This window comes from Coturnix japonica, chromosome 1 (assembly GCF_001577835.2).
Source record: "Coturnix japonica isolate 7356 chromosome 1, Coturnix japonica 2.1, whole genome shotgun sequence".
NCBI classification, from domain to species: Eukaryota; Metazoa; Chordata; class Aves; order Galliformes; family Phasianidae; genus Coturnix; species Coturnix japonica.
The window spans coordinates 64,604,261-64,626,848 of NC_029516.1; the positions used below are offsets into that span (position 1 = coordinate 64,604,261).

Below are 22,588 nucleotides of genomic sequence, written 5' to 3' on the forward strand. Positions count from 1 at the left end.
AGCTCTTGCACATACCTAGGACTTCATGAAAACAGGACAGGAGGAAAGAATGCTGTACAAGTTCAGTTGCTTGTGAAAATGGGACTGTCAAACATATTCCATCTTAGAGCAGGCTTCACAAAAAGATGTAGGCTTACCAATGTAACTGTGCATATAGTGGTGGGTAGGAGGGAATCAACATACGCTTTAAGGAAACGGAACTGGCAGAACACACTGATTTCCTTTGTACTCCCACCTATCCTTCATAAGCATCAGCCAACTTCAGACAAATATGACAGAGGTGTCTTAGAGTATATACTCACAATAGTTAGCAATGAGACATCCCCATCTGGGGAAAATGAACCAGGGAAGTTCAGCCTTCGTTCAACTTTTCAGCAGCCATTTGCCATCAATCACTCAAGGTGAAGACCTCAGTGACAACCATAATAACCAGAAAAGAAACAAGTGAAAGGCATGGGATATCACCAGTGGGACACTGGGGGCAGTGAGCAGGGAGCAGCTATTCTTCCAAGTATTCATAACTTCTACTTCAAGTATATTTGACAATGCTGTATCCACAACAATCTAGATTGAAATGTTTATAAAGCAGGCGAGCCCCGACGTAGTGTTAGCACTGGAACAGGCTGCCCAGGGAGGTGGTGGAGTCTCCTTCTCTGGAGATGTTCAAGACCCACCTGGACACCTACCTGTGTGACGTGATGTAGGGAGCCTGCTTTGGCAGGGGGGTTGGACTTGATCTCTAGAGGTCCCTTTCAACCCCTACAATTCTGTGATTCTGTGCTGTGGTTCAATCCAGCAGCAGCTCAGCACTACACAGCTGTTCGCTCACTCCCTCTTCCCAGCTGGATGGGGGAGGGAATGAGGAAAAAAAACCAAAAACTTGTGGGCTGAGATAAAACAAACAAAAACAATTTAACAAGACAGAAAAGGAGGAGAAAAGGAAAACAACAGTAATGATAATATATATGGTATATACCTACAAAACAAGTGATGCAGAACACTATTGCTCACCACCCACCAATACCGAGCTAGCCACCAAGCAGCAGCTGTCCCCCAGCCAAATTGCCTCAGCTTTTAAAAGCTTTCTTGCATGATGTCATATCACGTGGAATATCCCTTTGGCAGTTCAGGTCAGCCGTCTTTGTGCCCCATCAGTCTTTCCCACTTGGCAGCACAGCACAAGAAGCAGAAACATCCCCCAGATTTGTGCAGCACTGCCCAGAAATAAAACACGGTTCTGTTAGCAACACTGTTTCTATCCCAAAGCCACATCACAGCATCATGCCAGACACTATGAAGAAATAAGAACCCAAAACTATATCCCAACTGAAACAAGAGTAGCAAGATTTGCTGAAATCCTATTCTTGTACCATCCTATTATTCAACCCTCAAGTACTTTCCACTGATTAGAGAGCAGTAATACAGAAAGGCGGAGACTAGAGGATAACAAAAGGTAACTGTATCTGCAGATGCATTCATTCATCACAGTCCTTCACCGAATAAGCTCAGTTGCAGTCTGAGCTTGAAAACAACAAAGTACGACTTCATTCACTCCCACTTCCTTTCTTCATGACTCTCAGTTCTGCAAAGCTACTCTCACTACTCAGATCAGTGTTAGTGCAGCTGTAAATCCTTACAAGCCTAATCCTTCCCGTCATATATCAACCTGGTTGCAAATGACAACTTAATGGCACAAGACTGCATTGGAGTGCACATCTTAGCATCTGTTGGAATGAGAAATGCTCTGATTTGTGGAGTCTGACCCCCTGAAACTCAAGGTTAATTACACTGCTCATTACTCCAAACCCATTCAGAAAAGACAAAGCATCACTGCAAACGTTGCCCAGTTTCAACCTGTTTGCATCATCTTCCAAGTAACGGTACATCTGGGGCAGGAACTGAATTTATTCTATGACTGGTTCTGAACCGAACAGTAAACTTAAAGTCAGACCCCGCTTACCTCCCATGAGACAACAGTGGAATGCACAGAGGATGCTTTAAGGATTCTTATTTTCACTCTTCATTATTGGGATCATTTATATCCCAGTAGGAAAAGGAGCATCTTAAAACAGACTACAGCCCTTGTGATAAATAATCCTTAATATATTTGGTAGGAGATCCTTGTGATTAAGTAATATTTAATATTATTTAAGTAATTCTAGCTGCTACCTAACACTTGTACTCTGTGAATTGCATCTATGTTAATTCCCCAATTTAAATGCTCTATAAAATTGCTAAACCAACATTCAAGTACTGAAAGGATAGATATAAGTGCAACTACTTAAACACTATCAAATGCGGTCCCAGACTACAGCGCAACCAATATTTTAGGATGCAACAGGCTGCTTACCACCACCTTATCACCATATTTGACAGCTTCTTTGAAGTCCTCCACAGAAAAGCACAAGTACCTGAAAGTGTGCTGACTGCAGAATCCAGTAAGAAAGGAGAAAGTATGTCTCACCATGAACTCAGGCAGCAGGCAGACATAGGAAAAATAAGGTTACAGAGTGTTAATAAAGTACTGCATTTCAAACCACTTCTGCTGGATGTGGGAATGTATAAACTGAATTACTGAACAGAAAACATAAAAAAAAAAGTAGATAAATTAAACCTGTAAGTCCTAATTACTACTGTCATTAGCAACTGGATTATGATATTCTAGAGCTTCAGTTCAATTGCACAATAGTGCAAGTTTCAACACAGAACACAAGCATTTTCATAACCACAATGAGCAAGCTGACACCGCCTGCACAACCCTCAGATCAAAGGCTACGTGCTCGGCTGAAGCAGCAGCCTGATGTGGCTTTCAGGGAGCTCCAAGCAGACATTCCGACTTTTCCAGGCTGAGCAACCCAGCGAAGCAGTGCTCAGCTGTCCCTCAATCCCCTGGTGACTTAGACACACTGCATTTGAGATACTTAATTATTAATCACTGTTTTATCAATATGGGAAAGTGGGTTTGGGCTTCTTCTCTTCCAGATGAAGCTTCTCTGTCACAGAGAATCAAGCACCTCCTCAACCACAAGACTCGGTGTTGCCACATTTCAGTATAACTCATGTTAAATTAACCTGTGATACTTGCTTTATTGTTACCTGTTCTGACTTCATAAGAAGAGATCTTCAGATGCACAAAGCAATAACCAGTAATCTATCAGAAACACCCATGTGGCACAAGCTGCTTTTTGAGCGGAGAGTTAACCAACTGCAGCACCAAAAAGATATTTCAGCTGCATGCCTGCTTTTCTCAGGCACAAACTTACTCAGGAATAAAGGCAGAACATAAAAGCATCTCCAAACCTAATGCTAATTAGCTTGCCAGATAAGCCACAAGAAATGTCCTAGTTCACAGATAGTTCTGTGTGGAATTGTAACACTCCTGTCATGGTTTACCTTCCCCTTTTCTGCAGAAGCCCCTGTTCCTACTCACTGTAACGCCTCCAAAAGCTTAGCAAAGCAAGAGAGTTGAGTCGTCTTCCTGCAGACTAGCCTATGTTGTAATCATCCTTTGTTCCCACATAGCTATTCACACACAAGACGACAATTTATCTTGCAAATAAGATTCAGAATTTGGCTATTTGTTTCTCTGCTGCATTCAGATGGTGACATGGACCTGTCAGAAAGCGTATCAAGTAGTTCTACAGAAGACATTTTATTTATTTACAGAGTTTAAAAAGCACAGGTCTGAGACTTCTAAGAGGGACAGTTTTATAACACTGCATTTCTGCTAGATGCTAAGATCAGGCTGTCAAATCTTCCTGCCAGACAGATGGTTAATGTGAAATAGATATTCAGCTAAGAATACTGTGAATTTTAGTGGGAGTCATGTGCCTGAAGTCATTTAGAAACTAACTAGTCTCCCACACCAGCCAATATTTGTAGTGTCACAGGTCGTAACATAAATATGTAAACCACTGCTCCTGCTCAGTTCTGTTTCTGAAACCACAGCCACATCAGTAGCTCATGCTTAGTGAAGAATTAGAAGCCTGAATGACTACCACATGCATTTGGCATCAACTCTACTACTTCACAACTGTAGGATGCTGTAGAAAACAGGATCTACTCCAAAATCCAGGCAAGCTCATTTGTATTTATATCTCTGCCTTATAAATACAACACCCTTACCAGATGACAATGCCAGAAGGAGTTTGTACAACCTAGCTCTGCTGATAGACTGATCTTTGAGGTTTTACCTTAGTTTCCCCCTACTATGCAGTTATCCTGCTAACACCATTCTAGTATTTTTCTTTATCCCTAAGAGAAGGCAAAGCTGCTTTCTATAGAACGATCAGAAGCTTGTAATTGTAACATAGCATAATCCTTTATAAATGGCTATTGGGTTGGAAAGATTAACAAATATTAAATTTTGATCTAATGCCATTTTAAGGTCAGAATCCTAAGTTCAACCACTATAACCTTAAAGGTTTTGGCAACATAAAGGAGTCTTTGTAAGTGAGGATCAGGGCTTGTATTTTCAAGCTGGTCATATTAGCTACTGCGTAAGGCAGTGGTGAAGGGATTTTTCTAATCTTGACTTAATAGCAGATAAAGAGCCACAGGCTAAAGGGATTTTACCTTAAAAACCTAGTAAATCAACTTTGAGAAGAGTTGCATTCCACTTTGCCCTGCTGTTACTGATCCTGACAGAGAGCCTATAATTTTGCTTAAAGACATAGAGAGAAAAAGCATCTTCAAAACTTGGCAAGAAGAACTGCACGACTGTTACTGTGAAATGCCAAGAAAAGAAAACACTCGAAGGCACTTACCTGGGATCCAAGAATCTCTAACCAATATAGTATAGAATTAGACACGGCAGTTCTGCCCTGGCAGAAACCATATTAAGAGATTAATTGCTGCTTCACCTGTATACACACAGCTTAGAAACTGGTGAAGCTGAAAGGAGAAGCAAATGGAAAATTTCTTGCACTATGAGGTCTATGAAGCAGATCACTTAAAAGGCTTTTAAAATGAAATTTCAGATAGCAGCAAAGCTAACCACTAGCATCTACTGATAAAGGATTACAAGATTTATTACTTCAAGCTATGGTCACTACACAAGCTGAATTCAAAGCCCGTCTCATTTAGCCTTAAAAATGAACCTCCAACTGATCACAATCCCAACAGTTTTTCTCTGCTTTTCATTTATTTCACTAACTTCACATCAAATATTTTTGCTGACTGTCTTGACCTACAGAAAGCATAAAAAAAAAAGCAAAAGCAGCGATAACTTAAGACACAGAGGACAACCATCAAAACATGGAATGTGCGTGCTAAGTCATCACTTGTCTTCTGCTGACATGAATCATCACTATAGTACGCAATATGAGCATGCTGCATGAGCTCATTATGTCAGAAAACAAACAACCCTACTCTTGGTATCCAAATAGTCCCACTTCAGTCCACTTTTTTCCATCATTGTGATTGGTCCTACAGGAAACTACCGGGCTTAAAGCTGCACAGGTACTATTCTCATGAATATAACTAATATCCTGAGATATCACAGGACAACAATTCACCTCGTGTCTCTCCGCCAGCATTCTTCAGTCAAAACTGATGGTTGCCAGACAAATGCAGAGCAAATAAATGTCTACAGAATAACTACAGTGAGCTTGCTTTATCATATACACAAGTTACAAAGATGCAATTCTACAAATACCCAATATTCAGGCTTTTGTACGGCCAGAAGAACAGTCACTACCACAGACGGTGACCATCAGTAACAGTTTGACACTGCTTAACTATTATACAAGGCATGTACCTGTGGTGCAGTCTGATTCTACCCCTGAGGTCCAAGGCAAGCCCAAACTTCTCCCATTCCCCACTTTCTCAGTCTACCTCTGGGGATGTAAATGAGAACACACAACTTGGTAGATGACAAGGATGTCTGAAGTCAGTGTGAGATGTAAAAAAACAACTGGTCTCCATCTGTTTCCCCTCTTGATGGTATTACTTTGGTATTTTGATACCATCTTTCAAGAAAGAAAAGGCAAAACTAAGAAGTCAAATCAAAAGCTGTTTACTTATATCTCGAAGATCTGAAGTAGTTCAGTGTATCACTGAGTAGGTGCAAAACAGTGTCTTAAAACCTCCGCTATGAGCTACATATAACGTGTTCTCTCCATGTCAGCTGTTAGGGCAAGCAGTTCACTAAAGCAATTTATGAATGCCGATTCTGATATAACTACCACTTACAATAGAGCTCACAAATCAAAATTATCTGTGAGGTTTTTATGAGGCTTAAATAAAGCTCTGATAGCAAATGCAAGGGTTATTTCACTTTCCTCTCTCTGGGGGAGGTCAAACAGTTTGAACTTCTATTAATAAGTTAAATAGAGATTGATTGGAGTCCGTTAATGAATTTTAAGCAATCAGAATTCCTCTAAGGTTCACCTTCTGTGTTGGGAAAGAACGAGAGGTTAAATGACCCGTGTTTTTATTAGGCTAAACAAAGGCACAATGTTGTTTGATGTGAAAATGCATTTGTAGTCATTCAAACAATTTGGGATCAAAATTTCCTTCAAGTCTTAAACACACAAATATGTTATCCTGAAATATTTGCTGAAGAGTAAGGAGCCACCAATCTGACAGGAAAAGATCAATATTCTATCATCCCTACCTTAGGTGGTTGTCATGATAGAGCCCAGAGGCATAAGGGAAAAAGAGGATAACCCTTTGTATTTTCCACATGAACAACAACAGAAAAACACCACAAGAAAACACACTGTTGGAAAGTCTCTTTCAGGATCCCTTTTTCAAGGAAGATGACAACTCTGCGCGATCATATTTTCACCCAAAGAACACACCCAGTTTAAAATAAATAAACAACTCACATACGCCACACACATACATCTGTGATTCATCAGTGCTTATTATTTATATTAAAGTACATATCATTATTCACTCACCTTTTTCCCATCTGTACTATCACTACTAACATAGGACAGTTTTCGACGGACATAGAAGAGCATATCATCCTGCCGGGGGGCCCATTTCTCCATAAAATATGTTGAAAACATCCAAGTCCAGAATACGATACGGTCATCTTTGAAACACCCTAAGAGAGACACAAATTAAAGGGGAAATAAGAGTCATTAAACATCATATTTAATTGAGCCTAATGTGACATACACAGCTATGGATGGTGCAGTCAAGCCCAACTGCAGCAGAAAAGCTTGTACAGCTCCAAGTAGTATATTTGCAGTTGTACAGCTTAGCTACTACTTGGCACAATCCCAGCGCTCATCTTTGGCCACGGACAACTCAAATTGCCCTCTTCAAACCTATCTGCTCCCTTACATGACAAACACAAATCAGGGCCAACAGGAACGTCTCACCTTGTGCCTGTACCGCTGAGAAGTACAGGACCAGTAAAGAGTGCCAGAATTTCTCAGAAGCATTCAAGGAATAGTTCCAAATGTGAATACTGTCAATATATGCTCAAGAAAACAACATGAATCTATCAGCAGATTTATTGTATGCTCTCAAGGAGCACTGCTAATCCCTCAGAAGCTAGCAGCTGTTTCTTTCTTTAAATCAATGTGCAGCAACAAGGACATACCTATGCAGGAGCTAATGTAACTTCTCCTCTAACCAGGAACAAAATCAGTTGTACATCAACAAAACAAGGTGCTTTGAAGTTACTAATCCCAGTTAGGGAGAAGGGGAACATTGAGAGAGGAAGATAACATTAAGCCTTATTGAAGGAGAGAGAAAAATTACAGCATCGAGAACATGGCTGTTGGTCTCTTCCCAGGAAAAGGAGGTATAGCAAAGGTGACCTCACATTTTGTGAAACTCTTCAACATAGTTGGCTATAATAAAAACAGCAAAAGTGTTGCAACTCTGTCATGCTGTAATGTCTACACATTAAAGACCAACACATACAAAGAGAGAAGTCTCAGATCTACACCTGGTAGCTGAAATTCTCCAGCACTGCTTAGGCTGATCAGACTCCCTCAGGAGTCTTGCTGAGTGGGAACTGCAGCTGGCTTAGCCATTCACTGGCTGCTCTGAAACCTGTGCGAATGGCACTGAAAACCGTACACTGTCAAAAAACAGAAAAACCTGAAACTGGTGCACATGTACACATATGGCTGACAGCACAGCCTCCAGAACAAATATCCCTTACAGCAACTTCTTTCCCCAAAATCTATGCACTCGCTGCCAGATTTGTACATGTCACTCCCCAGCCCAGCAACTATTCCCATTGGATCGTTCCAATCCCAGAAGTACACTGAGCATATTAAACGCCGCTGCAGAGAGATGAGCCTTGCGTAAGTGACATTTATGTAGAGTGATACATGAATTAAGCTTTAGAAGATTTTCCAGTCAATTGCAAAAGAAAGCTGACATACCACAACAATGAACATGATTTTTCTTAGGCACTGGTGGCTAACTAACTAACTTCAGGGCTTTATGAAGCAAATCAATCAACTTTCTCATCCACAAGTATAACTCAGCACATTTTCCTACTTCATTATGAGTGCAGTATTTGTAAGCCAAATCTTTCCTCCAAATCTTTAATTACTTGGTGGGCAGGAGATTAGACTTTCAAATTTTTTAGCAGACAAATGAGTGACTGAAATTATATATATATATTTTATATCTTTCCAACTAAATCCAAAAGCAATAATGAAAACAAAGTGAAATTTTACTGATGGAACATACAAGGAATTCAAAGAATCAACATCATGAAAGACAATATTCAAAAATATGAATATAGTTGATTCTAAGTATTAATGAGAAAGGCATGAAAGAACAGCAAAAGGCCAAGACAGAAAGCTTCCAGTAGAGGCTACTTCCAGGCCAAGCTGCAGTTGCTTTATTTGCATAGATGTGCTGAAGTCATTGTGGTCACTTAAGCCAGCACAGAGCATAATGTGCAATTGTGAAATAAAATCTGCACTGTATGCCAGTTTCTCTAGTAGAGAAGGTGAATCTCGCACTGGAAAGTTCGACTCCAGGATGCTGTGCTGCCTTCCCCTAGACGCAAGTGAACAGGACTGCATTGCAAACAGCTGCATTTGGGAGCCTACCAATCCAGAGGAGCTTCAGATGTATTTCTGACTCTCACAGCTAGGGTGAGAAAAGACAATTACCATCATTCAGTATATTCCTAAATAACATACAGAAGACAGAAGAGCTATTCAGGCTTAACGATATACTGCTGACACAAGGATAAACAGCTCCTGAAATACCCACCCATATACCTATATATATATACCCATATACCTACATATACTACAGGTCGGAAGTGAGGAGTATACTCCAAATATTCAGCATACTCCAAAGCATTCAGGTCATGAGCCTCAGGAACAGCCTCCTGAGTAGTAATAGGAAAGGCAAAAATCCCTACAGATGTAAAGGCAGAGTTAACCTTATTTAAGAAGACTGATGTGATACCAGTGACACCAGGGGACAATGTGACCCAGTCCTGCCTCTATATTTAGTGAAGAGTAGGAAACGGGGCATGATTCATTAGTGGTCTCAAAAAAAACCTTATTAAATCTCATGGGTTTTGAGTACCCAAATTCAGAACTTAATTAAAGGGGAGGGATGTGAGGCAGGAGGAGGGGGTAGAGAAAAGGGGGAAAGAGCGTTTGCCCTGAATTCATATGGAGTCTTAGGAAAAAAAGAAAAAAAATGAAGACTAAAAAACCTACAGACTTTAAACAAACATCTGAAGACAACATAGTGTTTGGAAGTACAGTACTTCAGTTTTGGTTTACATGTGGGCAAACAAAATAAACCTAAATAAGACGCTGCTAGATTTATAATGAAAAGTTTTCCTATCAGTGAGAAATTTTACTTTCCCCTTAGTCAAGAAGAATCAAGTTATTTAAATTCAATATCATAAATGAGGGTTAAATAATTTTTAGATTCTGGTAGTACTTGCACAATTCTGAGGAGTGGTTGTATGCGTCGCTGGTAGCATCATTAGCAGCAGGACCTTAATATATGCAGAAGAACAGCAGAACAGAGGAAGATACCAAGACTTCACTTGTGCTCCTGCCCTTGCTGGAGAACAAAGAACAGAATAGCAAGAACAAAGTCTAAACAGAAAACAAGGGGACAGAAGTGCTGTGGCAGTGAAGTTATTTCTGCACTGCAGCATAATGCAGGGGAAAATCCCGACAGCAATTTTGGACAGCCATCAGTTCAAAACCCTACTTCCAAACGATTGGAGAAAGCTGTCCTCCAAACTTCAGAAACATTTTCAGACATTACTGTATCATTAAAAGTGGACTGAAGATGTTCTGACTAATAGGACAGCAGTGGTTGGAGGACTTTTCCTGAATACAAGAAGAGGCAAACCACAGCAGAAAAGTTGCCTTTATTTAATTTTAGTAGAAGCAGGAAGGATGGGGAGTAGCACACAAAGAACTGGCATTAACTTTGAAAATAAGTAAGAAAACTTGTAATTGCAATCATTGCTTCCTAAAGCTCAACAGAAGGGATAATAAATAAATAAATAAAATCAATTCCAATTTCAAGCCATGAACTGACAGGACAAATAAATTCATTCAGTCTTACCTTTCTCAATTAAATCTCCAAAGCAAGTCACATCCTTACAAGTGTTTTGGTAATTTTCAGTGTATCACTTGAAGCCTTCCAGCTCTGCTAAGGAGAATCTTCTAGACTTCTTTTTAAATTCTTTTAGGTAATATCATTGAGTTGGCCAAGCAAACAAAATTCTTCTTTTCAATAAAGAGAACAGAGAAGAGGCCTTAATTTTTCTGACTGTCAGTTATCATTCAAGGAGCCCCAGCTGCACTCGAGATGTCAGGGCTCAGAGGAATACTGGTCACATCATGTGCCAGCCACTAAAGAAGTAGACAGACTCAGCTCTCAGTTGGTTTGCTGACCTCAACCCTCCACTGCAATACTCAATACTACTTCTACCTACTCTGCAAGGACTGAAATAAAAAGGGGAGAGATTTTTTAATAGTCCAGACAATTCTGAGTTGGCAAGAGCTTTCTATGACATTGGTCTGACACTGGTTTGCTCAGACGATGTACATACACACATGCACAGGACTGTCAAGCTGATGGGCACTACATGAAACATCTAACACTCACAAGCCCTGGAAGCTATAACTCCAGCTAGTTGTAGAGTCCTTTCAAAATGCTAAGGTTTATTTTTGCTGGAGAATTTGAGCCTTCTGCAACACCAGAATTAGATGGTATTTGAAAAGGAACCAACTTCCATTTCTAGTTGAGAGCAAGTAGCTTCTGAAAACACTCCTCCCCCAACGAATTCCGTTTCTAAATGAATAAAATGGAAGAGTTGAGAGCATAAATCTTAATACACTAAAAGTTGATTATGTAATTAGAGAACTTTGAAATGAATAAATCCTAATTACAACCATTTACTGTAATGATTCATTTACATGGATTTTATCCTCACTAGAAACAAGATTTATGCCAGCTGCTATGAAATAAATCATTTTTTACCTATTAAGATTTTTCTATCGGGCATTAATTCCAGGGAACTGACTCCAGATTGACATAATAAGCTGGAGACTTTAATTTTTTTTCTTAAATTAATGCTTTTCAAAAAGTCAGTAAATAAAGAGATGTGTCAGTGTATTATTTCGCTTCAAAGGAATAGAAGAAAGTTTCACATTTGGTGAATAATCACCTTTTTTTTTTTTCCCCAGCATGTACCACTATGAATTTTAGAGATGCAATAATTTCAAGGCAGACAGGGTTTACTGTACTTTACTCCTCCAGACTGCCATGAGCTACTATCAACTGTGAAACATCATAAAACTCATTTCACCTAATTTTGTCGCAATGCCATCATTGCAGCCCCAGGATGAGTTCTGAGCAATACATGCTAATTTTGTTTCAAGTGTTCTGCAAGGACAATATGAAAAGTGCTTCACGTAGATTAAAACTACTTTTGGATACTGAAATAGTTTAAACTACAACCACATAATATCAGAACAGATGCCTCCTGTCTCGTGGTAATTGCCAGGGCCCCCACAAAATCAGAAGTTCAGTCTTCTACTCATGCAGACAAGAAATGCCAATATCTAAACCCTTGAGTTTGACCTTATACAAACAGACTTCAGCAAGCATTCGAAAGCTTGCTAGTAACCAACTGTTCCCAATCAGGCAACACACTACCAACTGAGGTCCCCAGAGCAAACCCTTGCAGCATATTCCTCTCAGAAATAGTTGTGCCATGAAATGAGCACTTCCACAAACGCCAGCTGTAATGACAGAGCACTGCAAGAAGCATGTTTCTGCAAGCACAGAAGTCCTAAATCTGTCAGAAAAGACAACATACTTTCAGTGTTAAGTTTCTCTGGCAGAATTCCAGATAAAAAAAGGAAGGCAGCATAGTAACAGCAGAGACAGTGACAAGATAGACACCATAGCTTATCCTTCCTTCTCTGCCATGGGCAGCATGCTTCTTTTCTTACCTCAAAAGAGAGATAACCGTTCCACTGCCCTACCACACATTGCACAAAAACATCCATTATGGTAATATGAAGAAAATAAGCAGAATACTTTTTTTTTCTTTCATCCCTAATTAACAGTTACACCACATGCTCCTCTACTAAAATAGAACAATTAAAGAGGAGAAAAGATCAAGCCTAATCTGAAGCTGAACGAAAACGGTCTAGATCAGATAGAAACATCACCACTTTTTCCTTTCTTTTCAAGCACATTAAAGGACATACAGTTCCAAATATATACCTATTTAAGACCTCTTACAGCAAAACTTATTTTAGACTTGGTTTCACAGTATATCTATAAGGGAGTTGACAAAACTTAAGCTTTGAGCATTGGGTCATCAGTATTAGAAAGCCAAGAAAGAAAATCAGACCAATTGATTTTGCAGCTGCTGTACCCTCTTTGCCAAGAGATTATACTACATCTCTCATTTCTCACCTTCACAAAGCACAAATAAACTGCAGACACCCACTATGAGCTTCAGGATCAATACATAGTTTCAGTGCACACCTTAAATTCAAAGCCTGTTGCCACAGGTAATTGACTGAAAGGCTGAAAGTCATGTAGACAAGAAGCCACTTGGATGTAATACAAATGTGGTCCTTTGTGTGAAGAGGGAGAAAAACACATCACATTTTACTGTTGAACACTGTAAAATCTTCCATGAAGGCATGTGAACAATTCCATGAAATAGCAGGTCCAAAATGCTTATGACTGGGAGAAACTGAGCTTATTTTCAATTGATAACTTCAATTCCCCGAAGCAAAGAAGTGACTCAGAGCTGACTAGACAAATTACACCGAACAAATACAACACAATTATATTCTAAAAACCAAACACAGTTGGTTTACCCCTCTCAGTGAAAGATTCCTTCCCACACCAGAGATTTAACTTTGAAACATTCTGTGACCTCAAACCATGACTGTAGCAATTCATGGTCCATAACCATAAAATAACCGAGAACTGAATCACATGCCTATCTTATCCTCCACCTGCAAAGCAATGGAATTATCACCCCGGTCAAAAATAGAGAGAATTAAGTGCCAAAATACAGAACCTTTTCATTCCCAGTATGAAAATACAACCTTCAAGCATATTTGGCATGCCATAGCAACAACCCTCCACTGCTCCCATGCCTGTTTTGATGGTCTTCATACTTCTATTCATATAATTAAACACAGAGTTCAACCAAAGTGTCCATATAATCAAAGCAATCTAGAAACATTTGCTGCACATGGTTTTTAGGAGTTATAGATTCCCTGTCCCATAACCAGACAGTTACCTAACCACTGATACTTTCATTGGGTAAAATAGATTTGTGCCATAAATGTTAAAACAAAAGGCTTTGGTTACAACACAACACAGTTTCCAAACACCTGAACTGACAGAAACTTCAGATAGCTCATCTTCATAATCATGATTCAGTACTTTCTTCAGCACAGCACACATGTCAACTACGACTGGCCACCTACTTCCCCAGAAAATAAGAAATGCTGACTTTCTTTACTGTAGCATCATTTTCTTTATCATAATGAAGATCTTCATTGCTGCCTAGTGCAGAAATTAATTCATGCAAATTAAACTTTCCCAATATCTCCCTGTGTTTTTAGGAGTACACATTCTTTCCAGCTCAGAATCATCCATGAATAACTTTGGCATGACAAAGTGCACCTTGTGAAAACAGCCAACAGAATTCAGAGCGGTAGTCTGACTTCTGACTCTCATCTATCACTTTTTACTAAGTTCCTTTTCCCCTCTTCACTGATTTAGAATCATAGAATCACAGAATCACCAAGGTTGGAAAAGACCTAAAAGATCATCCAGTCCAACCGTTCACCTATTACTAATACCTCCCACTAAACCATGTCCCTCCCCTGTAAAATTTACAATTTTACTTTAGAGTACCACCAAAATATTCTTCAGAATGTTTTGTGACAGCCAACTATTTGAATATTGACACAAACAGGTACAAACCAAGCAAATATTAGGCTACTCAAAACCAACAAAACCGACTTAAGAATTGGAGACAAAACTTTTTTTGCATAAAATACATTTAACTTTGAAACCCAATTCCAGTTTCCAGGCAAATGCAAGCACACGCAGTTTAATTATCATGGAAAAATCAAAGAACTTGGCTTTCTTAATGCCACATTGTTATATGGTATAATAAACGTGTATAACATTAATAGCATCTTTTTTTCCTCTACTCTTCTAATTGGCTAACAACTAATTCCCATTCTTCATTTCCCTGAGGAAGAAACAACAAAGAAAACAAAATCAGGGTATCAAAACAGCTAAGAGATAGTAGCTAAATGGAAAGCATCTTTTAATACCTGAATACATTCATCCATGGAAGCTAGTACTTCCTCTCCCCCCACAAAAAGGCTTGAGTTTCTCCATTAAAAATGATTTGAGAGACTTTTTTCCATAAATTAAATGAGTGATTGTTTGCTTTGTGTGTTTTGTTTTTTTTTAAATGCAAAGAAAAGTAGCTTGGATAAAAAGTAATAGACCATGATTAGGGGTAAGGCTATTGGAAATGTGAAAGATCTACTGTGTTGAGACAAAGCTTATCACAAATGATATCAGATGTTGTAAGCTGCCACTATCACCTGAACTGGTCTAAACTCTAGTTTAGAATAAACTCCCATTCTAGTAGCTATGTATTTATAATACCTGACACATAAGAACATGAGATAGTAGCAGGTGCCAAAATAAACCCTTTTCAATGTATTACATTTAATATATTCCTGCTGGCTACAAAACAGGAACTGCAAATTGACTGCAGTCTGTATAACTACACATTAAAATCAGGAGTGGTAATTGAGCAGTACATACCTATATCACAAGGTTAAACTAAGTGTTAGGAAGTCTTGACTATTTGATAAAACGTACTGCAAAACAAATCTATAAAAACTTTCAGCAAACGTGCAGTTCTTTAGGAAACACTCCGATTCAGCAGCAATGAAAACAAAGATGTAGAACAGCTATCTCCTGCCATGGTGTCTATGAATCCTTAATATTCATATACTTCAAGATGGAAAAATAAGGTTAGATTTAAAGCAAACAGCTAGCTGAAGGTAGCAATTATACCTTCGCTCTCCAATGCTAATAAAAGCCCATGCCGATCCAGTTTCAGATGTTAACATTCAAATCTTACTTTCCATTAATACCAGCAATGTAGAAAGAAAGAAGCAGAAGCACCTCAAAACAATGCATGACAGACAGCAAGGCTAACATCACAGCAAGGACAGCATTGCTCACCAATGCTTTGTTTTTGGTCACATGCAACTCTGGTTATCTCAGGAAAAGAGCATAAGTGGTACTTTTCTCTTGTGGTCTTCGTTGCTTATGAAAGTTACAAAGATACAGGTAGGATTTCTTTGTTCATTTATTGTTTTTCCCTTTTCAAGGCTCTGAAATTCCCTAATGGTTCCTAAACTCTATATAATACATGCAGCAAAAGCCATTATGACTGCAAAACTAAGACAAAACTGAGATGCATGCCATCCTTACTTCAGTCCTATTATGCAAACGAGAAGATATCATTTCAAGGCCTTACTCAGCCTTTTGTCACTTACCTAGACATCAGTAACCATGTCAGGTTAAGGCTTATGTAACAAGGGGATGACTGCATGCTCTGTCCCTAGTTGCTGAGGCATACTAATTACGGTTTCCCATTCACAGCACAACACTGATACCAGAAGGACATGCCAGGTCTCCAGTCTGTGTAAAATTCCTTCCACTCAGGCTGCAAAAGAAATCAAAATATAATCTTCCTGGATTTTCTTCTTCCCTCCTCTCTTTTCAGCTTTATGCCTATGAGACTGGGCCAGAAACAAGCTTTCTTTACAGGTTTAATCCGTGTAAGTGTCTCAACATCTAAACCCTACTGAGATTAGTGTGAACACTGCTTGAATTTTAACCAGGAACACAAACTCTGAAAAGACAAAGCAGAGCATGAAGAAAACAAATGTTGTCAGCAATGAGGGGAATGACACAGAAGAGTCCTGAACACAAGTTTGTTTTCCAGGTAGTTATAAAAGCAGATTAAAGAGTGCACAGCAACATCTGAGGTAAGCTGTACTACAGAAAGTGTAACATAAGCTCAGGGGGAAAAGTAGGACGGAGCACAACAAAAACAATAAGATGGGCAATATGACTCATTTTACATTTCCTAACTTCATTTTGTTGGGTTTGTCGGCATAAAGCCCGGATTTATGATATCACTGCAAAGTGAAAACTAAATCCATTTATATTCCATGCATTTTAACATCCAGTTTCCTCACCAGATACATGGGAACACCCATGATTTTGTATTTCAGAAGAATATGGATTCTACCATGAGGCTTTTAACTCTATTTTGATACAGTGACTCCTGGCTATGCGGAACAAATGCATTCCTTGAGTCAATTATTTTCAGCCAAAATTCAAAACACGTTTCATAACATGAAACATAATTTAAGGAGGGGGAATATCAGTGTTAAAAGCCATAAACACATAGCTATTACTTTATAGTCTTCTGACATAAGTAAGTATACTAAGCAGGCAAAAAAAATAAAAAAGAAAGAAAAAAAAAGAGAAAAGTACTTCTCTTTTTAGTAACAAGGAACCTAACCTTTCCAGCTTCTAGTGAAAGAAGAACTTCAGTACATCACAATACAAACAAGGAGATGAAACAAAATGAGTGGCTGGTGCTTTGGGTACACAGGGCTACTGGAAGAAAGACAGCGATTAGGTCAGAATAGGGATATAACCAGCTCTCCATTTGCTAAAATGGGAAGTGGAAAGCATAACGCCTACAACACACTTAAGACACAAAACTTGTGCTTCACAGATAATACATCTCAATTCATAACTGCCTTCCAACCCAGTTCTTTTATGTGGGAAATGTGACATCTTGATACCTTTGACATATGCCTCTTTCCTGCAGGAAAGAAAAACCACAATACAACAACCACAACTGAGCTTTCTTCACAGTGTATCAGTTGTCAAGCTGTCAAGATGCCTAACATTCACATCACTACTGCATCACTACTGTTGCCCTTTTTAAGGTCTAAAAGCATTTGTCAGAAATTTTCTGTCAAATTAAAATATGGAAAATAGCAGAAATGATTATGAAAGAGGATTCCCAGCTGGAGAATGAAAAAGTTAGTCAAGAGCAAAACATAAAATTATCTCTCCAAGTACCAGCATGGACAACTGTAATACCTGGAATAAAGACAAATTATCTGTATACTTGATGTGTCAGAATGATAAATTGCAAAGTAGAAGATACTTCCATGCATGAGGCAATAGCACAGCTAGATCAGTTGACTGAAACCATGTAAAAAAGAAAACTTAGAAAAAAAATTAAAAAATACTACAGGCTTTCTTTAACACAGCACCTACTTAAAATAGCCAAGGAAGTATTTGGATCACAGATTTTCTTCCTAGATGGTGCTAGTACTTAGGATTTGAACAGGTAAACTGAAGACAGGAAGGAACATATGGAAGAAGCTCTTCTCACCATAGATGTACACAAGCGTGTCTCCAAATATAGACAACTGCTGTTGGAAAAAATTCAAAAGCTGTTGTCTGTAGCTGATAGCTCATTCTTCCACCATAAAGCACAACCTTTGCAGCAGGGACAGCAAAACAGATGTGGAACTTGCACATTAACTGTTGTAGGTTCAGAGTATTACTGTGTCACTGAATTCATTTCATTATCTGCCAGGCTACAAGCACCTTATGAACAGACCAAGAGACCATGTCTTCATCTGTGCTATATAAGCAGTCACCCTCAGCAAGCAGCAAGGTGGACACAGCTGGGGATGGCAACCTCTCAAATCTTCTCAGCATGAGCCTGCTGATTATAAGATGTCTTTTCCACATTAGTTCTTAGTTCCCCAAAAGCCCAAACCAGTACCAACTTAGCTAAGGAGTACACACAGAATGAAGCTTTATTCCAGAGTTAATAGCAAATTAAAAGCACTAAATTAGTTAAGTCTGACTCAACATTAACCCACCAGGCAAGCCTGAGATAAATACCTTAATGCTCATCCAGAAAACAGATGGAGATAAGAAATCCAAAAGGGAATGCAATCTGTCTGCAGCCAAACAAGTACTAATTTCAAGGAAATCCCTGTCTAGACTCCATGCTATAGATCTGTGTTACTACAAATTCACAAAGCCAGCCCACAGCTCCAGTGTCCATTAACCAAGTCTGTGGTTTGATACCAAATTATTGAATAAACTAGAATGGGAAAGAGACAGAAAGAGTAGAATCAGACTAATACAAATGATTAATATAAAAAAATAAAAATCATTTGTCTTTTGTTTAGCCTTCAGGTCCTGCTCCTGGGTCCATGGGCACCAGGAACACCATCAGGCCCAGCTGCACCAGCACTGGATGTTGAATGTAGAGAAATACTGAAAGCTCTCTGGACTTTTTAAAAGGACCCACATGAAGCACACAAAATTGATGCAATGGCCCAGGGATGCTCCTCACGGCTCCATCAAACTAGAGCTATTCTAGACTAGTTTCATCTTTCCCAAGCAGCTAAAGGGTCAGAATTTGTGAGACATGGGCATTTGGATGGTGTTGGTCAAGTAAGTACCTACTTCTTTCCAGATGTGTTACCTTAGCCAACACCATGTGAATGGATTCTGCATATGCACTAAAGGAGCCGCCTTCCTACTGGACAAGAATTCACATTATATCCGTGTCAAAGATTCATTACAATAATTTTTCCTTCAAAAAGATACAGTGAGGAAAAAAAAAAAAAAGAAAAGAAAAAAGGACCTGAACAATTAAAATCACCAGGTTGCCCTGGCCTTGATGTCTCCAGAGATGGGCCAGTGCTAATCTAACACAGAGATGCAAATAGATGCAATCATAGTATTTCTGTAATCCATTTTGCATCCTCTCCACCTCCTAATCACATACTGGAAAGCAGTAAAAGCAATGACAGAATCAGTGCCTCAGTCTGGGCACCAGTTCTCATTGCAACTGCTTCTGTCTGTCTCTACCACATCAGCAGCCAGTGGACATTTAGCTTGCTTAATTATTTCTGATGCATTTATAGTATCAAAAGAGGCACTTGCAGCAAACAACAGAAAGAACAGTGATAGATTTGTACCATTTGTTTCGTCTGAAAGTGTTTGAACATGGTTCTGGCACAACTAGGCATTATCCTCATCTCCAGAGTTTATTCTCTCTAGAGTTTGTTCTAATTCTTCCTTTTGGTTATTACTAGAAGTAAATCCCACATAAACATCATATTTCATGTACTGTCTTGAAGGTTACTCTTTATTTTCAAATATTTCTGTTTTAGTAGTTGATCTTGCTATCCTACTACCATATTTAATGCCTACAATTTCTTCACCTACCTTTTCCTGACAGCTCCTACAGTTTAAATCTGTAACAAACTGCTTCCTTTCCATGAACTTTGACAGAAAAATACCAAATTACAGCTTTTGGATTTATCACCATACCACCATGAACTCTCCTTAACACATTAATAATGGCACAAGAATATAGCAGCCATTACTGTAAGTCTTCCCTACTGTACTGAAAGACTTAATTTAGCTCCAATACAACTACTGGACTCAAAAGATTTTTGGAAGGGGAAGGGAAAAGGCAAAGAAAATCCTCAGACAAGGACAAATCCCACAGTATTCAGTCTGGGGGAAAAAAAAGGTCTCAGCAGGTGTTCAATAACCAAATAATGCAGTACTTCAGGATAGCTCTAACTTACCTGGCAAAGGCTGAAAGGAAGACAGAAGCAATGAGAAAGGTTCTGCCTTAGAAAATTTACACAGGACAAAGCAAAAAGAAAGGTTTAATCACTTAAGAGCCAAACAGCCTTTTAGCGATATTTAATTTAGTACAAGTAGCAAAATGAGAGGGGTTGAGGGAGGGCACACCTAAATCATGAGAAGCCTCCAGCCAAAAGGAGACAAAACTGTGGGGAAGAGAATAAGACTGCAAAAGCTATAGCACCTGAACATTTCAGAGAAGCTCATTTACACACTCAGGATCTAAGTTAAGTGTTCCCAAATGGCCCTGATTTATATGAAATGCGTGAAATGGGATATTTACTCACTTACAATGTTGCTTGCATAACATTACTCAAAATGCAGCTTTTTAAACAAAAGGTGTTTGACAAAAAACAAAGTCAATGATTAAAATGAAGCTCATAAGCACTTTAGCAGAGAAACTAAATGCAGTATATCGCCCTTCACATGAATCAAAGTTTTACTATGTATATAAGTGTTTTAAGTTATTCCTTATTCTTACTAAGTTCTAATTTTCCTAGATGACAAACCCAAAATAGTACAAGCAAAGATAAACCTAGGAGCGTCAATGGAAACAGACAAGATACTGGAGATCTATTTTGACACCAGTTGTAAGCAAGATAATCATCAGCTGTCTAGAACTACTTTGTGTGCACTGGCAAAATGTGACAAAAGTTACCAAGTTGACCCTCAAACAGAGTCATGAACAGTAATTAAGATTTCAAATGTGCTCTTGTACAAGAAAATACATTAACAAGCTTCAGCAAGAGTGTATTGTAGCCCTCACAAGCAAAACGTCAAGTACAACTAGAGTATGAAGCCACACAACTTCGTAGCACAGAAATTCAGTTCAACTCTTTGTTGGACTAACTCTCATTATTAAGACATAACACAGAGGGGAAAAAGTCCAAAGCAAGAGGCAAGAAAATTAAAACAATAAATGTTGAACTATACTGAATTCATAAAAGACAACTATCAATAATTTAAACAGTTCCATCCACAGAGCTCAAGAGCAATGTATCAACACATTTCTCAGTTGCACTGCTGCTCTTCAGGCCATACACAACTGACTGCCTCTGGATTCAGACCGTTCCTTTTGGCTATTTTCTGTTTTATTGAATTTTACCCAAAAGAAAAGCAATTCACAGGAACTAACTTGAGTATACATTACAGATGCACCTAAAGCAAACACAGAAGGGGAATAATACGCAACAAAAAAGAAATTTCTTCACAGACTTAACCACCATTTATAGGTCACATTCCTATGAGGAGGACAGTAGAACATCAGAACAACTCTCACAAAGAGATTTTACAACAGAAAGCAGAAAAAAGAAAAAAAGAAAATGCCACCAAAAAAAACCAAAAAAACAAAAAAAAACCACACCATGCTTCTTTGTTACTTCATTTCAAGAAAGTAACGATAATAACAAAAGAAAACATCTGTTACCCACACAAAAGCATTAAGAAATCTTAAGAGTTTGGATCCCAGGCACTGTAGCTCTCTCCTTTATTTTCCTTGGGATGCTTTATAGATTATTCAGGAGGGGGGCAATCTTTCTCTTACCCACATTTCTCTGTTTTCTATTTCCATTTGCATATTCTCCATTTTCTCTAACTGCAGAATACTGCTGCACATGTGGTAACCAAGAACACAATCTCCTCTTTCAAAAAAACAAAAAACCACCTGCAAATGGTATTCTTGAAGCTCACATCCTTTTCTAGTGGTCACCTCCATTCTACCATTGCACCCACTGCAGAAAGCATTTTAGTTAATGTGAAATCAAAGGTCATTGAGTTTCAAAATATAAACTACTCAACAGCATTTACAGAATTCCCTTTGAAAGTGTGGAATTCAAACTGAACTGGAAGTTATTTGAGAAATACTGAAACACTGCAGTCTTAGAAGTTAAATTTAGAAAGACATAACATCATTATTAATTATCAAATGAAGACAGCCCGTTACAGAGATCTGCTAGCTTACTTTAAATACATAATCGTAGCAGATGTTAACACAATTGGTAGGATACAGTTATCTGCTAGTAAACTTCAATGCACAGAAGTAATAAACGTTTTTTCATCTAATAGTCATCATATGCATCATGTAATAGTTCCGTCTCCAACATACAGCAAAGATTTATCTGACTTGCTCCAACAGGCAACTAACTATCAGATGTGCTGAAATCACTGAAAGTAACCTGAACCTTCTTCAGAAGCTTCATACAAACCTCACTCACTCCAGGATACAAGTTTCCATCAACTCCAGCAGGGATTGAAGCATTTGTTCCACAGCTTGTTCTCATTTATTCATTAGGATAACATCAGACGATTCAACCACTTCACCTAT

At 38.7% G+C, this 22,588-nt stretch overlaps 1 protein-coding gene across 2 annotated transcripts in view; it reads right to left on the reverse strand.

The window, feature by feature from the left end:
- Window positions 1-22,588, reverse strand: part of KIAA0930 (KIAA0930 ortholog) — a 58,966-nt gene that overhangs the window by 24,797 nt on the left and 11,581 nt on the right. For both annotated transcript variants that reach the window (XM_015870413.2, XM_015870402.2), the window contains exon 2: window positions 6,906-7,054. In XM_015870413.2, the coding sequence (XP_015725899.1) occupies window positions 6,906-7,054 (149 nt within the window). The remainder of the gene's footprint in view (window positions 1-6,905; window positions 7,055-22,588) is intronic.